This window comes from Delphinapterus leucas, chromosome 11, assembly GCF_059928025.1.
Source record: "Delphinapterus leucas isolate spDelLeu-1000000601 "Yukka" chromosome 11, BTC_Dleu_Yukka2, whole genome shotgun sequence".
Classification (NCBI taxonomy): Eukaryota; Metazoa; Chordata; class Mammalia; order Artiodactyla; family Monodontidae; genus Delphinapterus; species Delphinapterus leucas.
The window spans coordinates 94,320,401-94,345,586 of record NC_143139.1 but is presented as its reverse complement, the minus strand read 5'-3'; the positions used below and the strand labels follow the sequence as shown (position 1 = coordinate 94,345,586).

The 25,186-nt window shown below is 46.0% G+C and overlaps 1 protein-coding gene across 3 annotated transcripts; it reads right to left on the bottom strand.

Annotated features, from left to right (window-relative positions):
- Positions 1-1,969: 1,969 nt before the first annotated feature.
- On the bottom strand, positions 1,970-18,507 carry ADSL (adenylosuccinate lyase). Of its 3 annotated transcripts, none has more exons than XM_022596828.2 (13): positions 18,279-18,506; positions 14,654-14,857; positions 12,906-12,950; positions 12,297-12,376; positions 8,912-9,083; positions 8,651-8,697; positions 7,962-8,052; positions 7,476-7,545; positions 7,186-7,333; positions 4,737-4,827; positions 4,006-4,095; positions 3,427-3,603; positions 1,970-2,085 (listed from the first exon to the last, which is right to left on the bottom strand). In XM_022596828.2, the coding sequence occupies exons 1-13, from the start codon at positions 18,447-18,449 to the stop codon at positions 1,999-2,001; spliced, it is 1,473 nt and encodes a 490-aa protein (XP_022452536.1). In that variant the 5' UTR covers positions 18,450-18,506; the 3' UTR covers positions 1,970-1,998. The 3 variants fall into 3 exon arrangements, with proteins under 3 accessions (XP_022452536.1, XP_022452537.1, XP_089776181.1); XM_022596829.2 differs by lacking the exon at positions 18,279-18,506 and adding an exon at positions 18,027-18,262; XM_089920055.1 differs by lacking the exon at positions 12,906-12,950 and having other exon boundaries at positions 18,279-18,507.
- Between the last annotated feature and the right edge of the window lie 6,679 nt (positions 18,508-25,186).

Here is a 25,186-nt window from a genome sequence, read left to right as displayed (position 1 = left end):
GGCTTCTCTGGTGGCGCAGTGGTTGGGGGGTCCGCCTGCCAATGCGGGGGACGCGGGTTCGTGCCGCGGTCCGGGAGGGTCCTGCATGCGCGGGGCGTCTGGGCCCGTGAGCCGTGGCCGCTGGGCCTGTGCGTGCGGAGCCAGTGCTCCGCAACGGGAGAGGCCCCAGCAGTGAGAGGCCCGCGTACCGCAAAAAAAATAAAAATAAAAAAATTTTTTTAAAAAAAATTTGTCTTTAAGGATCACCTCCTATTCTTCCCCACAGGTTGAGTTCTTCACTCGGGCTGCCTTTGACTTGATACAACTGGGGCCGATTCTGCCTCTTCTCCCTCACGACACTCCCACTCCTGACCACTAGGTGACCCGAGGGTGGAGGTGCGGGGGGGAGAAGCACCAACTCAGAGCAGCTCTGATGCCTCTGCTTCACTCTCAACCATGGGTATGGACTGTCTCAGCTGCGTCACTCTTCCTCCTCACAACGGTATTTGAAGCAATGGCAAGTTTTCTTACAAGACAGCAGCCCTAACACTCCACGGCTCCTCATGTGACAAGGGCTTCCTTGGAGGTTGGCTCTCCAGTTTATCTCTGTTCCTCAGACTGGGTGTCCAAAATAGAACATAAGGCCACGGGTCTGGAACAGCGTGCCTTTTCCGGACGCTACACTACCATTAACACAACCTAAAACTGTCTTACCTCACTGGCAACTACTTCTGGCTCATACTGAATTTAACTTATTTACATTTACCTTAATTTTATCTTCATTTTGGCCACATCGTTTCAATCTATTTTGGTTAAGTGAGATCTTAAGCTATCTTACCAAGTAAACGTATTGGTTAATTGTCCTAGTTCTGTGTCATCTGCAAATCTGAGAAATAAGCTTTCTTCCTTTTCATCTATGCTGAATAAACATGCAGAATGAGGCAGGGCTAAGGATAGAAGCCTATGTCATAACACTACTGCTCTCCTTCCAGGTGGATGATCACTCTCTCACCTTTGGCTGCAGCTGGTTCAACCAGCTATCAGGACCAGAGACTGTCAAATGCCTTGATGAGATCAGTATGGCCAGTTAGCATGTCCTTGATATACAAGCCTTAACCAAAGATCAAGTGAAGTTGGGCACAACTTCAGCTAAGCCTGATGATCACATCAGCTTCCTCTGAGAATCTACCATAGCTCTAAATTTCATTACTTATTCTCATCAGATACAATTGAAATGCAGGTATCCAGCTATAACGAATCACTGAATCCAGATTATTTTGCTAGGCCTAGATCAAATTCACTTTCAGAAGAGAGGACCAGGAATTTGTTCGCCATCTTGCAATTGCAATCAAGGGAACGTGTAAAAAGGACTAGACTAGCTGGAAAATATGCCTTGAAAGAGCAGAGTGCAAACTATAAGCTACATTTACTACGAAAATTTGTGTTGCCGTGAAAAAGAGAGTCCAACCACAATGCAATTTATTTCTGCATTGCAAACTTGAGAAATGTGAAAGCACCATGGAAAGAAAAGTGCTGTATTAATTTACGGTAACAACTCTTTTTTTTTTTTTTAATATTTATTTATTTATTTCATTTATTTTTGGCTGTGTTGGGTCTAAGTTGCGGCACACGGGATCCTCATCGAGGCATGTAGGATTTTTCATTGCGGCGCATGGGCTTCCCTCTAGTTGTGGCGTGTGGGTTTTCTCTTCTCCAGCTGTGACGCACAGGCTCCAGGGCGCGTGGGCTCTGTAGTTTGTGGCACTTGCGCTCTAGTTGAGGCGCATGAGCTCGAGGGCTTAGGTGCCCCTGCAGCATGTGGGATCTTAGTTCCCTGACCAGGGAATGAACCCGCGTCCCCTGAAGTGTAAGGAGGATTCTCTACCACTGGACCACCAGGGAAGTCCCTATGGTAACAATTCTTGAGATAAAATAAAGCACTAGAGTAACAGTTTTTATGACTCGGCAAAAAAAGTTAACAAAGCCAACAACGGTTTTTTGTTTAATTCTCTTCCAACTCTACAGACATAATTCTGCCTTCACCTTCATTACACTTTCATATGGTCTTAACAGGGGATGCACCTCCTCTTCTAAGAATCTCCGTACCTGCCAAAGAAGAAAGCAAATGCAAGACAAAAGAACACGTTGAGTTTTGAGAATACTTTTTTCAATGTCAATTCATAACACTGAGACCTTATCTGATAAACTTTTATGCCACCACTGAGCTTCTATTTTTCTCAACTGCCTGTCAGAAATCTCTCCCTAGACACAGGCAGCTCACCCCATCAGGCCCGCCAGGCTGCCCCTCCCCACAAACCAGCCTGGCTGTGTCCTTTCAGTTGGTCTCACCATTCTCCACCCGTTACCCAAGCTGAAATCAGCACTGCTTCTTCCCTCCTCCCCATTCAACCAGCTTCCAAGTGACTAACATCTTAAACAGCCCTCGAATCTGCGCCCCGTGTGCACGCACCCTGGCCTTGGCTCAAAGCCCTCGTCACCGACTGCTTACCCACTGTAGCAGCCACCTTATTGGTCTCCCGACCTCCAGTGTAAGTCCTTCAAATCCAATACACCAGAGTGACTTGAATATAAATGATAAGCTCCCGTCTGTCTTCTACTTTAAATCCTAACTGCTTCCAGGGCACCTGATAATCTGGCAACTCTCTCTTATGCTGGACGTCCATGCATTTGCCATCTCCTCTCACCCTGGTGTTCCCTACAAGTAACTCCTACCTGTCCTTAAGATTCAGCTCAGATGTCATGTCTTCCAAGAAGTCTTTCCTAACTTCTTCTAATCTAGGGCTGTCTCCTTTGTGATCCCCAAAAAGATGTGCTTCCCTCAATTCTTGCACGTACAGCTTGGTATTCTAAGCCTTCACCATTACGTTTTGAGCTCCCTGAAGATAAGGATTATCTATTCATCTTTAAAGCACCAGAATTAAACACAGCAGCCAAACACAATCTGAGCACCTAGTCTGTACTCAATAAATGTTTTTGAATTAACCCATAGTCTCCAAAAGGCCAAAGAGGAAAAGTGACAAACATTTACTGAATAGTTACTATGCACCAAGCTAGGCCTTTCAGTCCACACTCTGAGATATGTATCTCTATCCTACCAGCCAGTAAAAGTAGGTAGTCAAGACTGAACCCAAATCTACCTGACAGTAAAAACCCAATCTTTGTCCATTACACCACGGCTCCAGACCAAAAGAGAATTCAGAGAAATCCACTGGGAGAAACACTTAAGGCAGCTCAAAACAACCAAATCTTTAAATTTTAGCCAGCAACCTACTCTGAATTCTTTCTAACTAGCCCCATTCTCAGCATACCTCCCATGAAGCAGAAACATTATATTAATAGATAATATTGCAGGCTCTGCAGCCCAGCAGTGTACAAAGAGGGCACTTGGGGAAGACTGCAGCACCACAGAAGTGTTCTGATGTTTACCTGCTGGGATGCACGACCGGTGAAAGAAGAAGGATCCAGTAAATGGTCCAACTGGGAGTGAACGGGACTGAAGTAGGCATCAGCCTGGATACGCTCTATGAGGTCATTGTCACCCCCTTCCTGCTTGACCACAGCAGCTGCCTGATGGGAGAGCACTCTGATTTTCTCATGGCAATCCTGGGAAGACAAGGAGTATGGTTGGCTTGCTAGTAACAGGCATTTGAGGGTCCATGCTGTCTATAGCAGCTGGAGCAAAGGCCTCCTCCAAAGTTTCATGAACCATCTGCCCTTGTATCCTGCCCACTTCCCAGCATTTCCTATGGAAATTCAGACCTAATTTCTTCACTGAAAGTGGACCTTTTCTACAAGTGATTAAGCAATTCACTTTTTAATAAACTGAGTTCACCGCCATCACCCTCCAAAGATAAGCCTGTTCTAGGGCAGCATATGGTCACTGTTCTGCACCAATACCATGACTGAAGGTAATAACAGAGACAGCTTCGTCCATCCTTCTTTGGGAAGGAGAAAGCAGGACTTAAGGTGTACTTTGTTTACCCAGGAGCATGAGGGGTTACAAACCTGGCGGTTACCTCCAGCTTTCACCATGGCCATAATGATGTTCTCTGTGGCCATGAAAGGCAGCTCTTGCCGAATGCGCCGCTCAATTACCTGTACGAGTGAAGCACCAAGAAGGATGCCTCAGGTTACAAGGTCATACACACAGCAGGACATCAGCTATGACCAAAAGAATACACAGCAGGGACACGAACTACCATATCTATGAAGAAAGAGGGTAGAATGGATTGTCTTATGCTACACTGTTATTTTTCAGTTTTCTCATAATCCAGAGTATTATTTTGATTTTAAAAAGGAATATTGACTTGAGTAAACTTTTCAAAGTTGCTTCATCAGAATGATTCCTAAAACCTCAAGTCTGCTCAATTTCAGTGCCTGACTTTAGGAGCCAAGTACAGCATGGGAACAAACCCACCTGCCTCAGGTACTCACAGACAGACCAATGGAGTAGTCTGCTCTGCCCGTCGCAGCAGAGCTGGTGACTCGCCGGTGGACAATTTTAAGCCAATTCGAAGCACTTCTTTTTCCCTCTTCTATAAACATGTCTATGAATCCCACAGACCTAGTTCCCTAGAGCTTATGCCACAACCTGAAGAGTGAGCTCTGCTGGGGAAGAGCTCCTACTGGACCAGAATCCAGCTCCTCCAACACGCTCACTCCAGAGCAGAAGGCCACCCACCCCGCCACATTCCAACCCCTCCCTCATACTGTGCTTTTTCACGGAGGTCTCTTACTCTGGGGTACACCACCAAGCCTTCAGAAATGTTCTGCAGCGTATTCAGTATCGTATCTGCAGTGAGAAATGCCTCGGCCAAACACATTCGTCTAGAAAACAAACAGCCAATTCAGTTATCGCTTCAAGCAAATAACGATTTCCATGAAATGGAGGGTGTGTCCCGAGAAGCTGCCCTGATTGCTACTGATTTCTCACGCCAGATGTGCTACTTGGACAATTTCCTTCAACTACCCCAATATCCTAATGACCCTCAAATCTACCACCTCTTGGGGCTTCCCTGGTGGCGCAGTTGTTGAGAGTCCGCCTGCCGATGCAGGGGACACGGGTTCGTGCCCCGGTCCGGGAGGATCCCACATGCCGCGGAGCGGCTGGGCCTGTGAGCCATGGCCGCTGAGCTTGTGCGTCCGGAGCCTGTGCTCCGCAACGGGAGAGACCACAACAGTGAGAGGCTCGCGTACCGCAAAAAAAAAAAAAAAAAAAAAAATCTACCATCTCTTGACTAAGACCACTTGCCCAAGCGCCAGACCACATACCCATTTGGAGAGCTCCACCTGGCTGATCTGTAGGTTCCCCAGACCCAGAACTGCATTCAGCCACTTTTCCACTGCCTGCTGCTCACCACCTCACCCCACGCCTCCTCTCCCTGTAGCTCCTGACAAGGGAAATGGCACCAGCACCCCGTCACCATCTTAACTCTCACTCCAGTCAACCGCCAAGGCCAGCCCACCCGACATCGATTTCATATCCACATCCTCTCCAGTTACATGGCCACTGTGCCAGTGTGTACTCGGATTTTGTTTTTTAAAGATTTTTATTTCATGTGGACCGTTTTTTAAAGTCTTTACTGAAGACTTTAGAGTCTTTGTTACAATATTGCTTCTGTTTTGTTTTGGTGTTTTGGCCGTGAGGCATGTGGGGTCTTAGCTCCCAGACCAGGGATCAAACCCGCACACCCTGCATTGGAAGGTGAAGTTTTAACCACTGGACCTACCAGGGAAGAACCTGGATTCGTTTTTTTTAAAATAAATTTATTTATTTATTTATTTAATTTCGGCTGAGTTGGGTCTTTGTTGCTGTGCGTGGGCTTTCTCTAGTTGCAGCGAGCAGGGGCTACTCTTCGATGCAGTGTGCGGGCTTCTCATTGCATTGGTTTCTCTTGCTGTGGAGCACAGGCTCTAGGCGTGTGGGTTTCAGCAGTTGTGGCTCGCAGGCTCTAGAGCACAGCCTCCGTAGTTGTGGCTCACAGGCTTAGTTGCTCCACAGCATGTGGGATTTTTCCGGACCAGGGCACGAACCCGTGTCCCCTGCATTGGCAGGCGGATTCTTAACCACTGCACCACCAGGGAAGCCCCTGGACTTGGATTTTTAAAGTAGCCTCCTAACTTGTTCTGATCAGCTCCCTGTCCCCTTACAACTGATTCTCCAAATTGGTGCAGGGTATTTTAGCGTGCACATCTGATTAGGTCACAGCCTGCTAAAAAACAGTCAATGGCTGACTTCCGAATGAGTTCACGTTTTATTCCCATAAACCCTGGAATATGCACACACCCCAGAGACCTAGCTTTAACTCTGATCAATTCCTCTCAAGAAATTCCAGCAGAATACAAGCAAACTAGGGTAATGAATCTGCTTTTGAATATTAATAAGTATATACACAAAGCAGAAAATCACGTGCATGCTGGTACCTTATTAGTAACTACAAATTACTCCTGACCCATCTCATAACTAATTAAGATGTTGCTGTGTCAAGACACCACACCTGACATCCCCCTGCCTTCAGAACAGTATCTTTGGGACTCCCCTAGAGGTCCAGCGGTTAGGACTTCGCCTTCAATGCGGGGGGTGCGGGTTCCATCCTCGGTCGGGGGGCTGGGATCCCACATGCCTCACAGCCAAAAATAAACCCACAAAAAACATAAAACCAGAAGCAATATTGTAACAAGTTCAATAAAGACTTAAAAAGAAAAAGAGCGAGCAACATCTGAACTCCTTTTCAGGGCCTAGAAGGCCCTTCATAAACTGGCTGCTACCCAAGAGCACGTCCAACCTCATCTCCTGCTACAGACTTCATTCTCCAGGGCTACCCGACTAGTAGTAACTCCCCCAACTGTTCTTTCTCCTGCTCTGTGCCTTTATACGTGCTCCCAATCTTGTCTCAAATGTTAAAAAATGCCTAGATTTCTTAAGTCTAAAGCATCACCTCTGTGAAGCTTCCCTCAACTCCTCCACCACCCCTCCCTCCGCTTTGCCCCCACAAGGATTACTCTGTATATATTTTGATTCGAACACATATCACACTGTTCCTTCTATGTTCTTGCCTCCCTATTAGACTCCAGGCTCCTCAGGGACAAGGAGGGAATACAGAGATGCTCATGAAGTCCTGATGCTTCCAGGCCCCTCTTGGTCCTCCCACAACTTGCTGTATGTGACATCCCCGTTCCACTGACCGGTTGGCACTGTCATCCAGTGTGCGTTCAAACCACTGCACAGATGCTGTCTGCAGCGGGTCCATGACAAGGGTCATTAGGTGACGGGCCAGGCTGCAGCACCGCTCCGAGCGCATAGGGTTCCGCTTGTACGGCATTGCACTTGAGCCTGTCCGTGTAAAGGAGAAGCAAAGGCAGGAAGACCTCAGGGGACAGTGGACGGCCGAGCACGCTCCTGGCGGAACTGCTTACACGCGCCCGCGGACCTCCTGGCATCTCGCGGTGTTCCCAGGTCTCCACACAACACTCACCAATCTGCTGTTTTTCAAAGGGTTCCTCCAGCTCCTTGAGGCTTGCCAGGAGTCGTATGTCAGTACAAATCTGGGGAAAAGCAGGGGCACAGGCATCACTCACACTCTTAGTATGTGGGGTCTGGGGCAGGGACTGGACTGATGGAGGAGGTGAGCTCTTTGGGAGCCCGCCGAGCTGAAGCGCAGCATGTCCTCCCCGAGGGAGACTCCTCTCAGCTCCTGAAGAGCTGGCATTCGGGGAGCACAGGAATGTTCTGGTGAAACACTGCGTAGGATTATCACGGACAGACAATGGTAAGATGAACTTAATGAGAACATGGAAACTAGTCCTTCCTTTTAACACACCTTAACTTAAGAGGCTTCACTGACCAGCCCCAAATTGCTATGAGTGATATCTGACATCTCTCAAAAGCCACAATGAAGTTGAAGTGAGGCTGGGCAGGTCTATCTGTGGCGTCCAACACTCCCATTATTACCACCACTCACCTTGTGCACCGATGCCCCCAAGCCGGCCAGCACGGACAGCACCTCAATATCTATTTTTCGTGTATAGGTCTGCCCTGTGATGATGAAAGCCCTAGTAATGAATAGAAAAGAGCCTCACGTGAAAATATTCCAAAATGTGACTGTGTCAAACAAATGAGCAAAAACAGACTGAGCGAAAGCTTGGTGCCACTGGAGCGCTAAGTCACACTGAGCCCAGGACCTCGCTGATATGTGGCTCCAGGAACAAACTGCTCTTCCACCCTTTTTACTGATACCCAGACAGCCGCCCTGACCCCAGGAGGAAACACGGTCCAGCGAGCCTCTGTCCTGCTGCAGCCCAGTGAAGTGCCTGAAACAAGGAGCCATGGGGGAGCCTGTAGCCCTCGATGCAAATAGCCAGACTGAGACCAACCCATCGGAGGTCCTCAGTAAAACACAAAACAGCAACAACACGGGTAAGGCTACTCTACTGAACTCAGAACTAAACAGCTTCCTTTTTTCTTATAAATTATAAGAAATATAATAGAATCCAGACTATAAGAATAAAACCCAGGCTAGAGATGGAAGGAAATGGGTGGAAGGACAGAGAAAGAATTTAAAAAAACAACAAAAAAATTTAAGGTCAAATCTAGAGGAATAGTATCTTTCATTACTTAACAAGGAGGCCAACACTTTTCCCACTTACCTACCTCTTAAATCCTGCCTTTTCTGTCACCATCTTGTCAAGCTGCTCTACCTTGGAAAGAAAAGACATCCCTATAGAAATTCAGGTGTGTCTAGTAGGAGAATATCTTGACAAGTCATCCTGCCCAGGTTTTGGCCTTCACTACCCGCTTCCAGTCCAGACTCCACCCATTCCAGGTTCAATCGCTCCTACCATCCTGGAGGTCAGCTTTGTCTCTGGTGCTCCTACAGTTGAGTTTGTATCACCCAGGTCACTTTCAGAATACCTTTTGGTCATCTCCCTCGAAGAGCTGCAGGAAGCTGGCCTGGGTGCCAGTGGTGCCCTTCACTCCTCGGAAGCGCAGGTCATCTCGGACACGCTTCAAGTTCTGGAGATCCATGCAAAGATCTTGAATCCAAAGACAGCAACGTTTCCCAACTGTGGTCAGCTGAGCAGGCCTGAAAACAACCCAAAGAGAACACAGAGAGGTCTCAAACCAGTGACTTATTTCATAAAACCTTCATTGCTTCTTCTAATAATCACTGCTACCTCTGGGAAGGGCAAGAATTAAAGTAAGAGACAGAGAAACCAGTGAAGACAAAACAAGAGCTAAAAAGTTTAAGCAAATAAGTTAAGCAAATTCAATGTCATTTATAAATATTCAAAGGTTATAGAACTAAAGGGCTACTAGCATAGTTCTTTCTTCACAATCAAGAGGCACTATAAGGGCAGAGACAATGTCTGTTTTGTTTGTCCCCAGGCCTTGGCAAGAAATACACACGTAACAAACATTTGCCAAGCATCTAACGTGTTCTTGGTATTGGAAATACAACAAAGAACAAAACAGACAAGTGGAGCTCATATTATCATGTAAACAAGTAAACAAACAAGATAACTGTTCATTTTTAAAATGCTATCAAAAAATAAAACAAGGGGCTTCCCTGGTGGCACAGTGGTTTAGAGTCCACCTGCTGATGCAGGGGACACGGGAAGATCTCACATGCCGCGGAGTGCCTAGGTCCGTGAGCCATGGCCGCTGAGCCTGCGCGTCCGGAGCCTGTGTTCCGCAGCAGGAGAGGCCACAACAGTGAGAGGCCCGCGTACCGCAAAAAAAAAATAAATAAATAAAAATAAAAATAAAACAAGGATGACGATACTGGAGATTGTGACTCTAGACTGACAGTAAAGAAAGGGCTCTGTAAAGAGTCCAGATCCGACGAAGAGGGACTTCCCTGGTGGCGCAGTGGTTAAGACTCCGCCTGCCAACGCAGGGGACATGGGTTTGAGCCCTGGTCTGGGAGGATCCCACATGCCACGGAGCAACTAAGCCTGTGTGCCACAACTACCGAGACTGGGCTCTGGAGCTCACAAGCCACAACTACTGAGCCCATGCACCGCAACTACTGGAGCCCGCAGGCCTACAGCCTGTGCTCCACAGAGAGAGAAGCCACCGCAATGAGAAGCCCACGCATCGCAACGAAGAGTAGCCCCTGCTCACTGCAACTAGAGAAAGCCCGCATGCAGCAACAAAGACCCAACACAGCCAAAAATTAAAAAAAATAAAACAACAACAACAACAACAACAAAAAAGATCCAATGAAGAGCCCAGTCAAACTGTGGAGAATAACCCCAAAACACACACAACCAGAGGACTCTAACATAATAGCTAATGGCTTTGTCGTCAGTCTGAGGTCTAAATCAATCTATTGCAGGTCTGTTTATAACATAAAACATAATTATGAGTAAACTGCAATAAAGTCAGAGTTCTATTAGATGACCTAGCCTACTCCATATGGAATTTCTCTTCTATTAGGCTAATGATACTGACAGCTGGCGACATCAAGGCACCCCACTAGGAATGTCTATAGCATACACATCAAAAGTTAGGACACATATTCCCAAATCAACCTTATGGTAGTTTTCCTTGTTAACTTCTGCTACTAGATTATTGGTACAAGCAAAGAAAAAAATACATTTGCATGGACCTATTCATAGGAGCATTATACATAATAGCAACAGAGTGGAAACAAGCCAAATGTCCAGCAACTGGTGAATAGATAATGTAAAAATAAATTAAGTACTGACACATGCTACATGGATAAACACTGAAAACACTATGGTAAGTGAAAAGAAGCCAGTCACAAGAAGATGAATATTATATGATTTGACTTAAACGAAGTGTCTAAAAGAGACAAATCCATAGACAGAAAACACATTTGTGGTTGCCAGGAGCTAGCGAATGGGGGGAATGGGGGAATGGGAGGGAATGCTAATGGGTACAGGTCTTCTGGGGGGCGGTGATGGAAATATTCTGAAATTATATACTGGTAATGACTGCATGAACTCTGTAAATATACAAAAAACCACTGAACTGTATACTTCAAATGGATGAATTTTATGGTATGTCAGTTATATCTCAATAAAGCTGTTTCTTTTCAATTGCAGGGACTCACCCATTCTGAGGTCATATCTACACATCAATACCATTTTCTGAGTTTCTAACGGCTGCTAACTGTGGCAGCAGGTACCTCTCATGAATCCATCCCCAGAGGAATACTGGAATGCCTGCATTCCCTGAGCACTCTCCAATAGTTACAGGAGAAGAGGAGCTGCAGCACAGGTGACGCTAGGTGTGTATGGAGCCAGCACAGAACGCAGTATTTGTCATGGCCCAGCCATACACACTGAGCACTGACTCCTTCACAGGAACAAATCCTTCTGGTGTCTGCTACTAATAATGAAGGCTCTAATTTTAAGGAAGATTAAATTCAATAGGCTTTCCTAAGTTACAGGGGATGATACCCTTGTTGCCACAGCAACACCCCATTAAAACATAAGGCAGGGCTTCCCTGGTGGCACAGTGGTTGAGAGTCCGCCTGCCGATGCAGGGGACACAGGTTCGTGCCCCGGTCCGGGAAGATCCCACATGCCGCGAAGCAGCTGGGCCCGTGAGCCATGGCCGCTGAGCCTGTGGATCCGAAGCCTGTGCTCCGTAACGGGAGAGGCCACAACAGTGACAGGCCCGCGTACCGCAAAAAAAAAAAAAAGAATGGAATCACTGAATCAAGAATACTTTCTTGAGAGGCAGAGTGGAAACAGATCCAAGAAGGGAGCAATCAGAGGCTCCCCCTTCCTGGGGCCTAAACTGGGAGAGCCCCTCCTTCCCTCCTGCTCACGCCACAGGAAGGTACCCATCTAAAACTCTGGTCCTTCATAGTTACCCCAACTAGCTGTCTACTGTCCTAACCTGCAAAACCATCTGGGCTGACTCTACTAACCAGCATTGGATTCCTGGAGTGGGAAAGGAGGGATCAGGCCCTGTGACCTAAACAGGATCTGCTCTCCAACCTCCTCCTTAACCCCTAAAAGATCTCCCTGTAGGCAAAGGAGATACCAGAAGTGTTAGATTATTAAATTAAGGAAAAAAAAAAAAAAAAAAAGAATGCTTTCTGTATACATATTTTCTAGTGAAACGAACCACTAGATTTACTCTCTAAGCAGTATAGCTTTTAAGGTAGGTATAAGGTTCATTCCTCACAGGCACCCCAAGTGCTTATGTTTTGAGATTTCTCACCTCCAGGTTACCATGCAGAAGGGAGAACTGAAGGAATACATGGAAGCTGGATGCACATAAACAAGCCCAATTCCCAAGAGGTAACCCTCTCACTTACTGGAAATGTGTGAAACCTAAGGTGGGAAGATCAGCTCGTTCCTTGGCAAAGTCGGCAAGCCGAGAGATCACCCTGGCAAGCTGCAAGGAAGACCATGTGTGAGAAAGAGTGAATTCAGGCTGAGCACTTGCATAAACAGGAACTAAACTTGGAGACAATTTCATAGACAATTACACCTCCAGCTCACAGAAGGCAGAAGCCATATTTTTTCATCTTTGTATCTTAAAGTGCCTTGAAGAGTTCATACTAACCAACATTCAGAAACTGAGTTGACTACCTAAAATGTCACGAATTATTTCTGCACAGTTTTACCACCACTGGCACGTTCATGAAGAAAAACAGGACAAAATCATAAATCTGACCCACATATTCCAGCCACGTGCTGCTGGTTACACTTTGTTTACTAAAAGGCTATGCTTTAAAAAGCATTAACTTATATAGTGATTTAGCTCAAGAAGAGATAATTAGTTATACAGGTTACATCGAGGATCATTCATCTGAGTAAACAATAACTTATTTAGATTTACATTGTGCTGCTTTACGTCATGGTGCCCATCTCCGGTCACAGGGAATCTTAGGACTGGTAAGAAACTTCTGTCAACTTCTTACCTTTGGCAAAAGCAGGTCAAATGCATTTCTAAGAATAATCAAGTCCTGCAAGGGAAATGCAGTGATCTTACATTAATCGGCTTTGCCCAAACAACATTATGACATGACACTTTCTGGCCATCACAACTGGGTTTCTAACCTAGTTGCCTATCTCACTTTCAGCAACACACTGTGCAAGCCAGAAGATGCTGACAGAAATTCTCCTGATTACTGTTTTAAAAGCACACCAACTTAGAGAGCACAAAGGAATCTAAAAGCACAAAGGCTTTATACTTACAAAGCCCTATTTATGTGGTATCTAATGAAACGGGAAAATGATAAGGGGTATGCCCCATCGTGAATACGGCAAAGATGTCCAGGTCAACAGGGTTTATACCTTCCCGAAGATTAGTGTTTGAGTTTCTGAGAAGAATACATAGGGGTTAAAAAAAAAAAAAAAAAAAATCCATAAGGCACATCTCATTAGTTTCCACTCCCTTTTTTTCATGTCAATCATTGCTAACAAAAAAAAGTCATGAACTACAAGATCTAGGTTTAGGAAATTTAAAGCTGTTCCTGGGGGTTTAGGAGATATAAGTGTTGCAGGCAACTCCAACACATGTTTATGAGACAGTAATTGTTGAGCCCAACTACATGCTGGGTCATTTTAAAAGGATACTCCAAGTTAGAGAACTGTTGTTCTCCCATTATCTGATTCACCAATTACACATCGATGCCTTTAATTACGTACCACATTAGACAAAAAATGTTACTTGGGGCAACTTAGAAATTATGGCTTCTTTCTGAACTGCAAGTGTATCTGGATTCTAACTTCTAGTCCCACGGGTGCCCTGCAATAAGGGCAGAGCTTTGGAGCCACTCTACCCAGGCCTGAATCCTTTCCAGCTGCAAAACCTAGAGCAAGTTCTTCAACTTCTACACTTCCTCATCTGTGGCAATGGGGAAAATAAAGCCAAAGCCAAAGACTACATATTCTGAATCCATTTATATGAAATTTCGAGAAAAGGCACAACTATAGACACAGAAAGCAGGTCAGTGGTTGTTTGAAACTGGAAGCAGGAGTGGAGATTGACTGTAAAACAAGCAAAATAGAACTTCTTGGCGTGAGGGATATGCTCAAAAACTGGAGTGTGGTGAGGCTGAATGATTGCATAAATTTACTAAAGCTCACTGAACTGTACCTTTAAAATGGGTAAACTTATGGTATTAAATTATACCTCAATAAAGCTATTTAAAAATGGAGATAACAGAATCTATCTCTTATGCCTTTTGTGAAGAAAAAATGAAGTAATACATAGAAAGTGCTCAGAATAGTGCTGGGCACCTAGTAAACTTAGGAAAATGTTTGCTGTCACTTTCTCGTGTTTGACTATGAGACACTTTTGCTAATTAAAGGATTTAAGAATTATAATGTAATTATTTCTTTTTTTCAGAAGTCTTGGCAAAGAGTAAAAAGGACTTTGGAAAGGAAATCCCTTTGGAAAACTACTTTAGCCACTAAAATGCTAAGATCTCGGCTTACGTCCAGCATACCAATGCACAGGCAGTATCTATACGTCTCATTTTATGGACGTCATTAGGGGCTTATAGTTTAGATTGGAAGGATACCAAAAGCAGAAAATTCCTGAGCACTGAGATCCTAAGATCTATGGAGTCGCTTCCTAAAATGGACAAAATCAAAGAAAATTTATAAATGCATTATAAACATTGAGTCTAAGTGGAAACAAAACAACATCATGGGCTCCTACTGTATTGTCTCCAACATAGCAGGAGGTGGCACCAAGATGAATAATGCCAGCAGCTTTGGGGCAGCAGTGGGCAAACGTGTGCACATGAGCCATCACATCATGTCGTAACTGCTTCTCTTCCTCAGCTGCCATCTTGAAGTCGATGTTGTCCAGGTTTGATTTCATCTCCTGGATTTGTTCATCTGTGATAGGCAAACCCAATGTCTGCAGAACAGGCAAAATAAAATAAAATAACTTCTTGTAGCACAATTATTTGAATTGAAGTGACACTGAAAAAAAAATTGGTTCATGTTAAGCATTTATGCCCTACCTTCCAATTCTTAAACTAAAATTGGGGCAACTAAACTAAAAGGACATGGGGAGAAGGAGACAACTTTCTAAATGAATCATGGTAAATTATATTCTAAGGGCACTCCAATATATAAAACAATGCAATCCTGATTTTTGTTCCCTCTGTCCCTACGTCTCTGCTCACTCCCTCACAGGTCTGGTCTCTGGGCTCAAACGCCATCTCCTCAGAGGGGTCTTTCCCGACTTCCATGTGAAATACCCTTCTTTTGTGCACTCTCTATCTATCCCTTTAGGCTGTTTCTTTTTAATTTATTTAATTAATTTATTTTTGGCTGTGTTGGGTCTTCGCTGCTACATGTGGGCTTTCTCTAGTTGTGGCGAGTGGGGGCTACTCTTTGTTGTGGAGCACGGGCTCTAGGCGCGTGGGCTTCAGTAGTTGTGGCACATGGGCTCAGTAGTTGTGGCTCGTGGGCTCTACAGCGCAGGCTCAGTAGTTGTGGCGCACAGGCTTAGTTGCTCCACGGCATGTGGGATCTTCCCGGACCAGGGCTTGAACCCATGTCCCCTGCATTGGCAGGTGGATTCTTAACTACTGCGCCACCAGGGAAGTCCTAGCCTGGTTTTATTTAGAGCACTTATCACCACATGACATTTTTACAAATCTATTAGCCTGTCTCTCCCCTCTAGAATGTATATACACTCTCTGAGAGAAGAGCTTTGTGGTATTTATTGCTTACTCTTTAGTGCTTGGCACATAAGTGCCCAAAGTGTAGCATCCAGGCCACAGCTTTACATTTGATCTAGATGGATTTAGCCAGAGAAACCAAAATTAGGAATGCTATTAGTATCTTTGCCAACAAATTATGTGCAGAAAATTCAGTGCCACTGAAAGCAATTCCGGGGCTTCCCTGGTGGCGCAGCAGTTAAGAATCTGCCTGCCAATGCAGCGAACACAGGTTCGAGCCCTGGTCCAGGAAGATCCCACATGCCGCAGAACAACTAAGCCCGTGCGCCACAACTACTGAGCCTGAGTGCCACAACTACTGAAGCTCACGTGCCTAGAGCCCGTGCACAACAAAAAGTAGCCCTTGCTCGCCGCAACTAGAGAAAGCCTGCGCACAGCAACAAAGACCCAACGCAGCCAAAAATAAAAATAAATAAATTAAAAAAAAAAAAAAGCAAGCAATTCCGGGAGATACAAATGAGAAAATAAACACATCAACATCTTACGTTCATCTATCACTGAAAAAATCAGGCTGACAAAAAATAGCTGGCAGCCCACAGGCAGCTCAGAACCCTGGAGCCAAGTATTGAATATGTACATTGGTGAAATTTATCCAAACCTCACTTGAAAGCCCCAAGGCCTGGCCCTGGGAAGGGGCTCACATCTTAAGACCTACCTTGTCCAAGATGGTAGCTACTAGTCAGATGTGGCTATTTACATTTAAACTAGTAAAAATTTAAAAGTATCGGAGCTCCCACTGTAGGGGGCACAGGTTCGATCCCTGGTCGGGGAACTAAGATCCCACATGCCGCTCAGCCCAGCCAAAAAAAAAAAAGGAAAGTAAAAATTCAATTCCTCAGTCACACTAGCCACATCTGGCCAATCTGCCTTGGATTTTTAGTCATCAGACATGACATCTCAGGGCTTCTCCCAAAGCAAAGCAGCAGGGGGCAGCGTGGCCAAAATGCTTCCTATCCCCAAGCAATGTGTCTTCTCAAAATTTATTCCCTACTCCTAATTTTCAGCACTTCTCCTAATCTCTCATCGCTCAAGTTTTTTTTTTTAACTACTGAATTATGATGTAATTTATGCTGTTAATTTTGACAACCTAGCTAATAGATAATCCAAACTCAGGAGATATCAAAATTGTATGCATTTCAGGCAATGTATATATAGACTGGGCAGAGGAAAGGACACATATTCAGACTCTACATTTCAATCCCAGCTTGAAGCTTTTACTAGCTATGTTGAGTGGCAAAATCTTAAGAGTGCCACCACCCTTATCTACATGGAGTACCAAGTAAAACAGAAAACAGAGTACATGCTAGTACATAACAAACCACAACACACTTAATGCTCGTCTACTATCTGTTATTGTTATCTGAGCCCACAGTTTACGAAATCTCTCTGTGCCTCCATTCTATCCTCTGTAAAACAGGAATAAGTTACTTATTGTAAAGAATTGTTTTGAGGATTAGTAAACTATTAATTTTTAATCTTCAAACTGCCAGGCACACACATAGCAGGCACTGTAGAACTGTCTACTTTTTTTTAAAAATTGGAATATAGTTGATTTACGATGTTGTGCTAGTTTCAGGTGTACACCAAAGTGAATCAGTTATACATATACATATATCTCTCTTTTTTAGATTCTTTTCCATACAGGCCATCACAGAGCATTCTGTCTGCTAGTGTTATGTACTACTTTATTTTCCTGAGCATAGTGATAGGAAGGGGGTAAAATCTAAGAAGAAAGTTTCCTGTTTGGGGACCGTGTACCTCGGTCCTAGGCACGTACTCAAGATTGTTTCCAGGTTTACTAAATGTCATTTGGGTACTGCCATCTTGCTTGTTGTGGCATTTTCCTCTGAAACTTTACAGCTCTGTGGATCACCTTCAGTTTCCTTCAGCTCCTCTGCAAAGGCCCGTCTGTAGCTATTTCTGAAATCGTTGGGCTAAATAGGTCTACATGCAGCTCTTATAAGAGAACCCATACATCTCATCTAATAACCCCGATTCTCCCTCCCCAGAGGCAGACGGCAGCAGAGTGGAGCGGAAACGGTGGCCCAGGAAACATGGATTTTGTAGTGACGGTCCGGTCTCAGACAACACTGAGGCACTGTGGAGGGCGAGGTGGCTGAGCGCTCAGTCAGGCTCTGCACGGGACACGGGTTCACACCCGGGTTCCGCTATCAATGGTTAGGAGCAAATAACGCGCTGGGCATCATCGAGGCTTGGTCTTCTTCCCTACCATGTGGGAAAACCACCACCTAGCTTGCAAAGTCTTTACGGGTTAACGGGGGAAAGACATGTACAGAAACGAGCACAACGGCACGGAACGAGCGCTCGGCTACGTACTCTTGCAGGAACCGCCAAGATACTCCCTGAAACAGGTAACTGCACTTCTTGCCGCCCCCTGTGCGCCTCGAACCCTCGACGATTAAAACACGTGAGGCAACGGGTGGCGGCTTCCGGGTCTCCTGCCCTGGGCTTCCTGGGGCCTCTGCTCCTCTGGAATAACGGAGAGGCTGCCTCCGGAGTCTCAGCCGGCGCTCGGCACCCAACCCGGCACGTGCGGGGCCGGGCCCGCCTACAGCTCCGGAGCTTTACCTGCTCGGCTTCCGCCAGCCACAGCCAGAGCTGCCGCCAGGTCCGGAATTTGTACCTGTCGCTAAACACGAAGCACATCTCCGGGCTGGCATAACGGGAGGCAAGCGGCGAGCGGTAGCTGTCGTGCCCGCAGGCCGCCTCCCGCCCGTCACCGTCGCCCCCCGTCGCCATCCCGAACACACGACCCAGCCGAGGCCAGACAGGGACCCGAGGACGGAAGCGGAAGTCCGGGGGCGGAACACCCTCCGCTTGGTCCCGCCCCCGGGGTTCCGGGAGACCCGAGCCCTCAAGGTTGTTCAGTTTCGGCGGTTGGCTGCTGAGGGTTAAGGAGTTTCTCTTGGTTTACCAGAAACGTGATTAGCGCTTCATAAGTTACTCAGCAGTTCTGCGTCTCAGTCTCCCCATCTGAAAAAAGGTACATTAAGACCCGCCTTTAAGATTCCTGTGAGGATTGGGTATCATCAGATCGATGTCTGGTTCACTTAGAAAGCCCTCTGTGTTTGCTATTATATTGTCGCCTAATCCCTCCCACGCTTCTACCGCCTGCCTGGCCCCCAGCGCGGTTCTGAGGAGAAAGGAAGATGCCCAAGGGAAATCGGCATTTATTGAGGGCCAAGTGAGCCCCTTGCGCGAAAGTGCAGTAAAAATGGATTTCAGCAAGCGCTGGAACTGAGACTCATAGACGCTGATGACTTGCTCACGGTCACCCAGCTAATAAATGGAGCCGCCCGACTTCAGATTCTGACTCTGAGCCATTACGCTGTGTAGTTCCCAGCATACACCGTGCCGGGTCACACCACTGGCTTGGTGAAGGCATTCCCCCGTCCTGGAACACCTCTCTCTGTCACTGCGTCTTACGTAAGGCCCAGATGGTCCCACTCTTCCCTCTGGTTGGCCAGTAATAATAAAACCACTAACGTTTATGTAAGTTTCACTAGGCATCAGGCACTGTCCTGAGTGCCTTACACATGGGATCCTCATTACACCCATGTGAGGATCCTGAGTTGTTAAGGTACTATTAAATGAAATAATATACTACTCTCCAGTGCAGAGTAAGTGCTCAGTAAATGCTCGCCATTATTATGATCCCCATTTTGCAGATGACAAAGCGAAGGCATGGGTAGGTTGAGTGTCTTGAGATTGCTCATGTAGAAGCGCAAGAGCTAGGAGTTAAGTGCAGGGGGATAGGCTCCAGGCTCCTGGTTCTTACCAGATTCAAAGGTACTCTTTCCTTTGTGCTACAGTAGCAGGTCCTATACTGCTTTGAAATTACCTGTTTCTGAGTGTCTCACTATGAAGGGAGGTCCATTTTGAATTCTCAGCTTGTTTGCTGAGGTGAATGGCCCCTTTCCCAGTAACCATAATACTTCAGGAATATTAAAAGCTGCTGATTAGATCTCAAGACTTCCAAGATCTTGTCTTTGACAATAACTTTTTTTCCTGTCACCTTTCCATTCCTGCTTTAAAATTTTCACGATTTACTCAAAAACTCATGGACCACCCCTGTAAGTGTTCTCCCTCCCCACCTCTGGGATTTCATATAGGTTTCTCATAACTCTCACCAGAGTTCAGTGTTGTTGGCCTTTCCCATCAATGGCAAACTCGGTGCAGGTGGAGATCATGCCTGCCTTGGTCCCCTGTATCCCTGGCAGGTGGATCCCGCACAGGACCTAACGTAGTGTAGGTGCTCAGTAAATGTTCGCTTGGTGAATGAATGCTGCCCAAAGGAGCCTAGCGCACAAAGGGAAACAAGGCCCACAGTCGCCAAGATACAAGTTAGATCCTGACATTGCCGTTCCTCTTCCCCCAGCCTCTCACATCCTTCAGTGTCCTCATGCCATAGATCCTTCATGTCTCCACCTGGGCTTCAGAATTGTCAGAATGGACCGCAGCACCAATCCCAGAATACTGTGGCCATCAGAGAAGCCCATCAGCTACCTGGGCTTCTCACCCACATCTTCTACCTCCCTCTGGAGCTGCAGAGGGTTGCTTTTGGGGATGAGGGCAGACAATTCTGGAAAGAAGACGACTACTCCCTGCAACTTCCAGGGCTGTCATTGCTGTGCTGTGATGAGTTTATTCTCCTTGCTTTCCACGGTGACTACTGCAAACTACTGTCTCCTCAGTTTTCCAGCCTCTCTCCCGGCTCTGCTGTACTTTGCTGTTACTTTTCCTCCTCCAATAGGAGTTTCTGTCTCCAATCTCTTCGTTCAGGAAAGGATCTTTCTCTTTCAATTATTTTATCGAATCTGTCCAGTTCTGCCTCCCTTCTTTTTTTTTTTTAAATGCACATATCTCTTCCACTATAGAAACACCTTCACTTGCTGTTACCCCCTTAACACAAAAGCTCTTTCTGGCCGCCTCTTCACCAACTGGCATTGATGTTACTAGCTGTGTGACTTGGGCGATTACTTATAATCTTTTGGCACTTGGGTCTTCTTACCTGTGAAATACGGCTCATGACCCGCAGGTGTAGAGTGAGGAGCAAAGGCAGGTGACATAGATGGTGACATCCTAGCTCAGTGTCTGGGGCTCCTGTATTCAACACATTTGTTCCCCTCCCTTCTTTATTCCTTAGCACTGTGATGCAGCTTCTGCCCTCTCGTCTCCTCTAAACTGCACTCTCATTGATCACCAGTAACTTCCTCTAATAATTCAGAAGTCCCTTTGCCATAATATGTTTGCCTATTTGCATAAAGAATCACTAATAAAGGCTATGTGGAGGTGGGTGGGGTGGACACGCAGGGAACGGGATAGGCCAGGTAACCGGGAACAAGCTTCCCAACGTACATCTTTAAATCATTTTGATTTTTGAGTCAAGTAGTTTTCCTTTTTCCTGTATTAAGTCATCCCTTTTGGCTGATTGAAATATTTAGCATTTTTGACAACCCCTCCCTCCTGCTTTGAAAACTAAAGTATACTGATTCTCCTCCCTTTCTGACTGCTCTTTCTTTGACGATCCTTCCTTCTCACACTCCTGGAAAAGGAAGTGGTGGGAATTTCCTCAAGATTTAACCCACCTTTACTCCCCTTGGAAATCGCATGTCTGCAAGTCTTATCTTCTGAGTCCACAGGTTTCTCCAAAATTTTTTTTTTAATGTAAATTTATTTATTTGGCTGTGTTGGGTCTTTGTTGCTGTGCGCGGGCTTTCTCTAGTTGCGGCAAGTGGGGTCTTCTCTTGTTGCGGAGCATGGGCTCTAGGCACACAGGCTTCAGTAGTTGTGGCTCGTGGGCTCTAAAGTGCAGGCTCAGTAGTTGTGGCGCACGGGCTTAGTTGCTCCGCGGCATGTGGGATCTTCCCAGACCAGGGCTTGAACCCGTGTCCCCTGCATTGGCAGGTGGATTCTTAACCACTGCGCCACCAGGGAGGTCCCCAAAATTTTGGTTCTTAATCTTCAAAGGCCACCTAGACACTTGCAGCTGGTTGTCAGTGTTATCTAAAGCAACATCTCTAAATCGGGAATTTTATTTATTTATTTATTTATAAACCTAATGAACCTAATATAGGGCAAGGTTATTTATTTTAAAAATATTTATTTATTTATTTAGGCTGTGCTGGGTCTTACTTGCGGCACATGGGATGTTTTAGTTGCGGCATGCAGACTTCTTAGTTGCAGCATGTGGACTCTTAGTTGCGTCATGAGAACTCTTAGTTGTGGCATGCATGTGGGATCTAGGTCCCCGACCGGGGATCGAACCTGGGCCCCCTGAATTGGGAGCGTGGAGTGTTACCCACTGGACCACCAGGGAAGTCCCTAAATTGGGAATTTTACATCTATCCTTTTGTTTTTATTTCAGGCTTTTAAAATACCTAGTTTCTTAAATTCTGTTACTCATGAGGATCGTTCATTTCACAGTGGTGCCCAGTGTGCCAAACATCGTACTAGGCACTGGGATATAGTGGTCAGCTGATGAGGCTTGAGTGGAGAGGGCAAAGGTGAAAAGAGAGGGAGGTAAATTTGGAGGAGCAGGTGGAAGGCAGACCACGGGAACCTGGTAGGAAATAAGGATATTTAGGGTTTTATTCTAAGCAATAGAAAACCACGAAAAGTTGTAGGCTGGAGGATGACTTCATCAGATTTATGTTTTGAAAAATATCTCAGCTCTTGTGTGTAGAATGGATTGGGGGTGGGGAACTGGAGTGAATGCCAAATGAGAAACCAGTTGGGCTAATGCAGTGGACTAGGTGAGACCTAGGGGTGTAGATGATCTAGCCTGGACAAAGGAAGTTAAGTGGCAGAGGAAAGGAAGAAAAGGAAGAGATTAAGAGGTGCAATCAATCCAGCTTGGTGATGGGTTAGTTATGGGGAGTAAGGAAGGGGGCAGACTCAACTGATCCTCCTAGGTCTCTAGGTTTTATTGCTAAAAGGCTAGCAATGCCATTTACCATGGGGTGGGAGGAGGGACAAGCAGGCAGGATGGACTTCTCTTTTGGGTTTATTGAGTTTGCAGAGCCATTAAGATATCCAGGTGTTTCAAAATGTTGAGCAGACAATTACATCTACAAGTCTAGAGCCCAGTGGTAAGGGTTGGAAACATAAATTTGGCAGTCGTAGCACATAGATGGTAATTAAAGCCATAGGGGTTTTAGGCGCTCGAGCTGGAGAACACGGAAAAGAATTCTGCCCTTTCTGGTGCTTACATTCCAGTGAGGGAGATGGATAATAATGACTAAACAAGATAATTTTAAAAAGTGGTTAAGTTCTGTGAACAAAATATAGCAGGACAAGAGCATAGAAGCTTAGGGTGGGGATGGGGGTGACAGTTTATCACGTGAAGAGAGAATGAAGAATAGGGAGTTAAGGGCTTCTCTGGTGGCGCAGTGGTTGAGAGTCCGCCTGCCGATGCAGGGGACACGGGTTCGTGCCCCGGTCCGGGAAGATCCCACATGCCGCGGAGCGGCTGGGCCCGTGAGCCATGGCCGCTAGGCCTGCGCGTCCGGAGCCTGTGCTCCGCAGTGGGAGAGGCCACAACAGTGAGAGGCCTGTGTACCACGAAAAAAAATAAAAAGAAAAAGAATGGGAAGTTAAAAGTAGCCAAGTGCGCAGGAAGGGAAAGGATCTCAAGCACTGGAGGAACCAGCACTTGAAGGGGGAGCACCTCACTTGATTACAGTTTGGAAGCAGCAATTTGGGGGGAAATTCTTCTGATACCTCTAATTTTCTCCACATATCAGCGGACACAGAATGCTTGCTGGCAGTGTCAAGGTCTCATTGCTGGTTGGCTACAGTAGATTTACAGGCGTCCTTATTTGCCCCGCAGTGACATTTTTCCCCAAGTCGTGCTGCTTTTGGTTGCTGGTGGAAAATAGAAAATAGGGTTTTTCCAAAGTGGGGATTTTAGCAACCATATTAATGAAATTATAGGCTGTAAAATCTAAACTGGATTAGGAAGGAAATGAGGAAAAGGAGAGGGCTGATGGAGTCGAAGAAAGTAAATAGGCCAGCGTCCTGGGATGGCTGATGAGGTCAAAATGAAGCCAAAGAGGAGGGGGAACCAGTTTGGGAGGACAGGAAGTCAAGGTCAAGGATGCTGAAATTAGTGATTCTGGAGGGGAGCAATTTGGTGTGAGTATGGGAACGTGTGGCCAGGGTGGCTGGGGAAGGAGTGCAGAAAGCTGGCAGTTAGGATGGATTTTCCAAGTGGACGCTGAAGTCACCTAAGGTGACAGCAGAGCCCACAGCGGTGAAGAGGGCTGAGTCAGAGGCTAAAGTCTTGACAACCATCTTCAGTTCTAAAACACCCCCCCCCTTAGACGTTTATGCATTTTTAAAATATCCAAAATTTAAAATAAAGTCTTTGGTGATAAAGGTCTTCATAGGTTTTGCTATGATCTCAATTCCACAAATACAGCACTTACTTGATATAGGTAGGCCTGCAAGGTGTTTTTGACATCTAGTTCACCTCTCCTGACCTCACATTTCCTGGTGTTACTTATTTTATGATAACAATTGGATGGTACATAGCCTACCACTTTGTACAGCAGACTTGCTTAAGACCATTTTCTTAGAATTCCAGGTGTCTTTCAGCCCAGGCGTTTTGGCGTGATAACTTTGGAATCCAATCTGGGTTCCTAGCATGGTGACTGAAACAAGTTTCTATTAAGTGATGAATATTTACATGGTATGCTTAGAGCAGCGCCCTAATGTAAATATTATAGGAAGCAATCAGTCAGTGTTATCTACTAGTAGCTGATTAAATTATGCTGAACGGCAGTTCCTCATGAAATGGGTTTGCCACTATCTATTTCACACAGCATTCTGAGAATGAAGTCAGACACGACACCACCTGGGAATTACTAAGTCTTAGTTTCCTTCCATTGCTCCCCTTTGCCCTTCTAGCGCTGTTGCATGGTCACATGTCTAACGAGTCTCTAGCAGCTAACAATAAGTAAGAAAGTGTTCAGATGGGAACAAGCTGGCTTTCAGGGTAAGGCTCTCCCGCTCCTCCACAGTGGTGAGCACCGGAAGCAAGGCAGGGGCGCCGGCAGGTGGCTTCGTGGACACAGCTGGCACGCTGTCACCTTCCCGGGCTGCAGCAGAGCCCCTGCAGGCATCGTCCCTCTGCTCTCCTCCACTCTGTAGTGTCTTTGCTCCAGATGCACATGAGGCTCATACGGGATGACAACGAAAGGTAGCAGGAGAACCTGAACTTCTTTCAGAGACTCTGAACCCGGCAGCGTGGCAGGCAGCAAGGAGCACACACCCACCAGCGGCTGGTCAATCTGACAACTCCGGCAACACAAACGTAACAAGACAAGATAGACAAAGTGGAGGCCCAGTCCAGATGCTGAATGTCAGACAGCGTTTATGTGTGGGGCAGGGCGAGGGAGTACAGTAGAAGAAATACAAACATTCAACAGACGAGCAAATTAAACTGGCTAAATAAAACAGGAAACCACAATAAA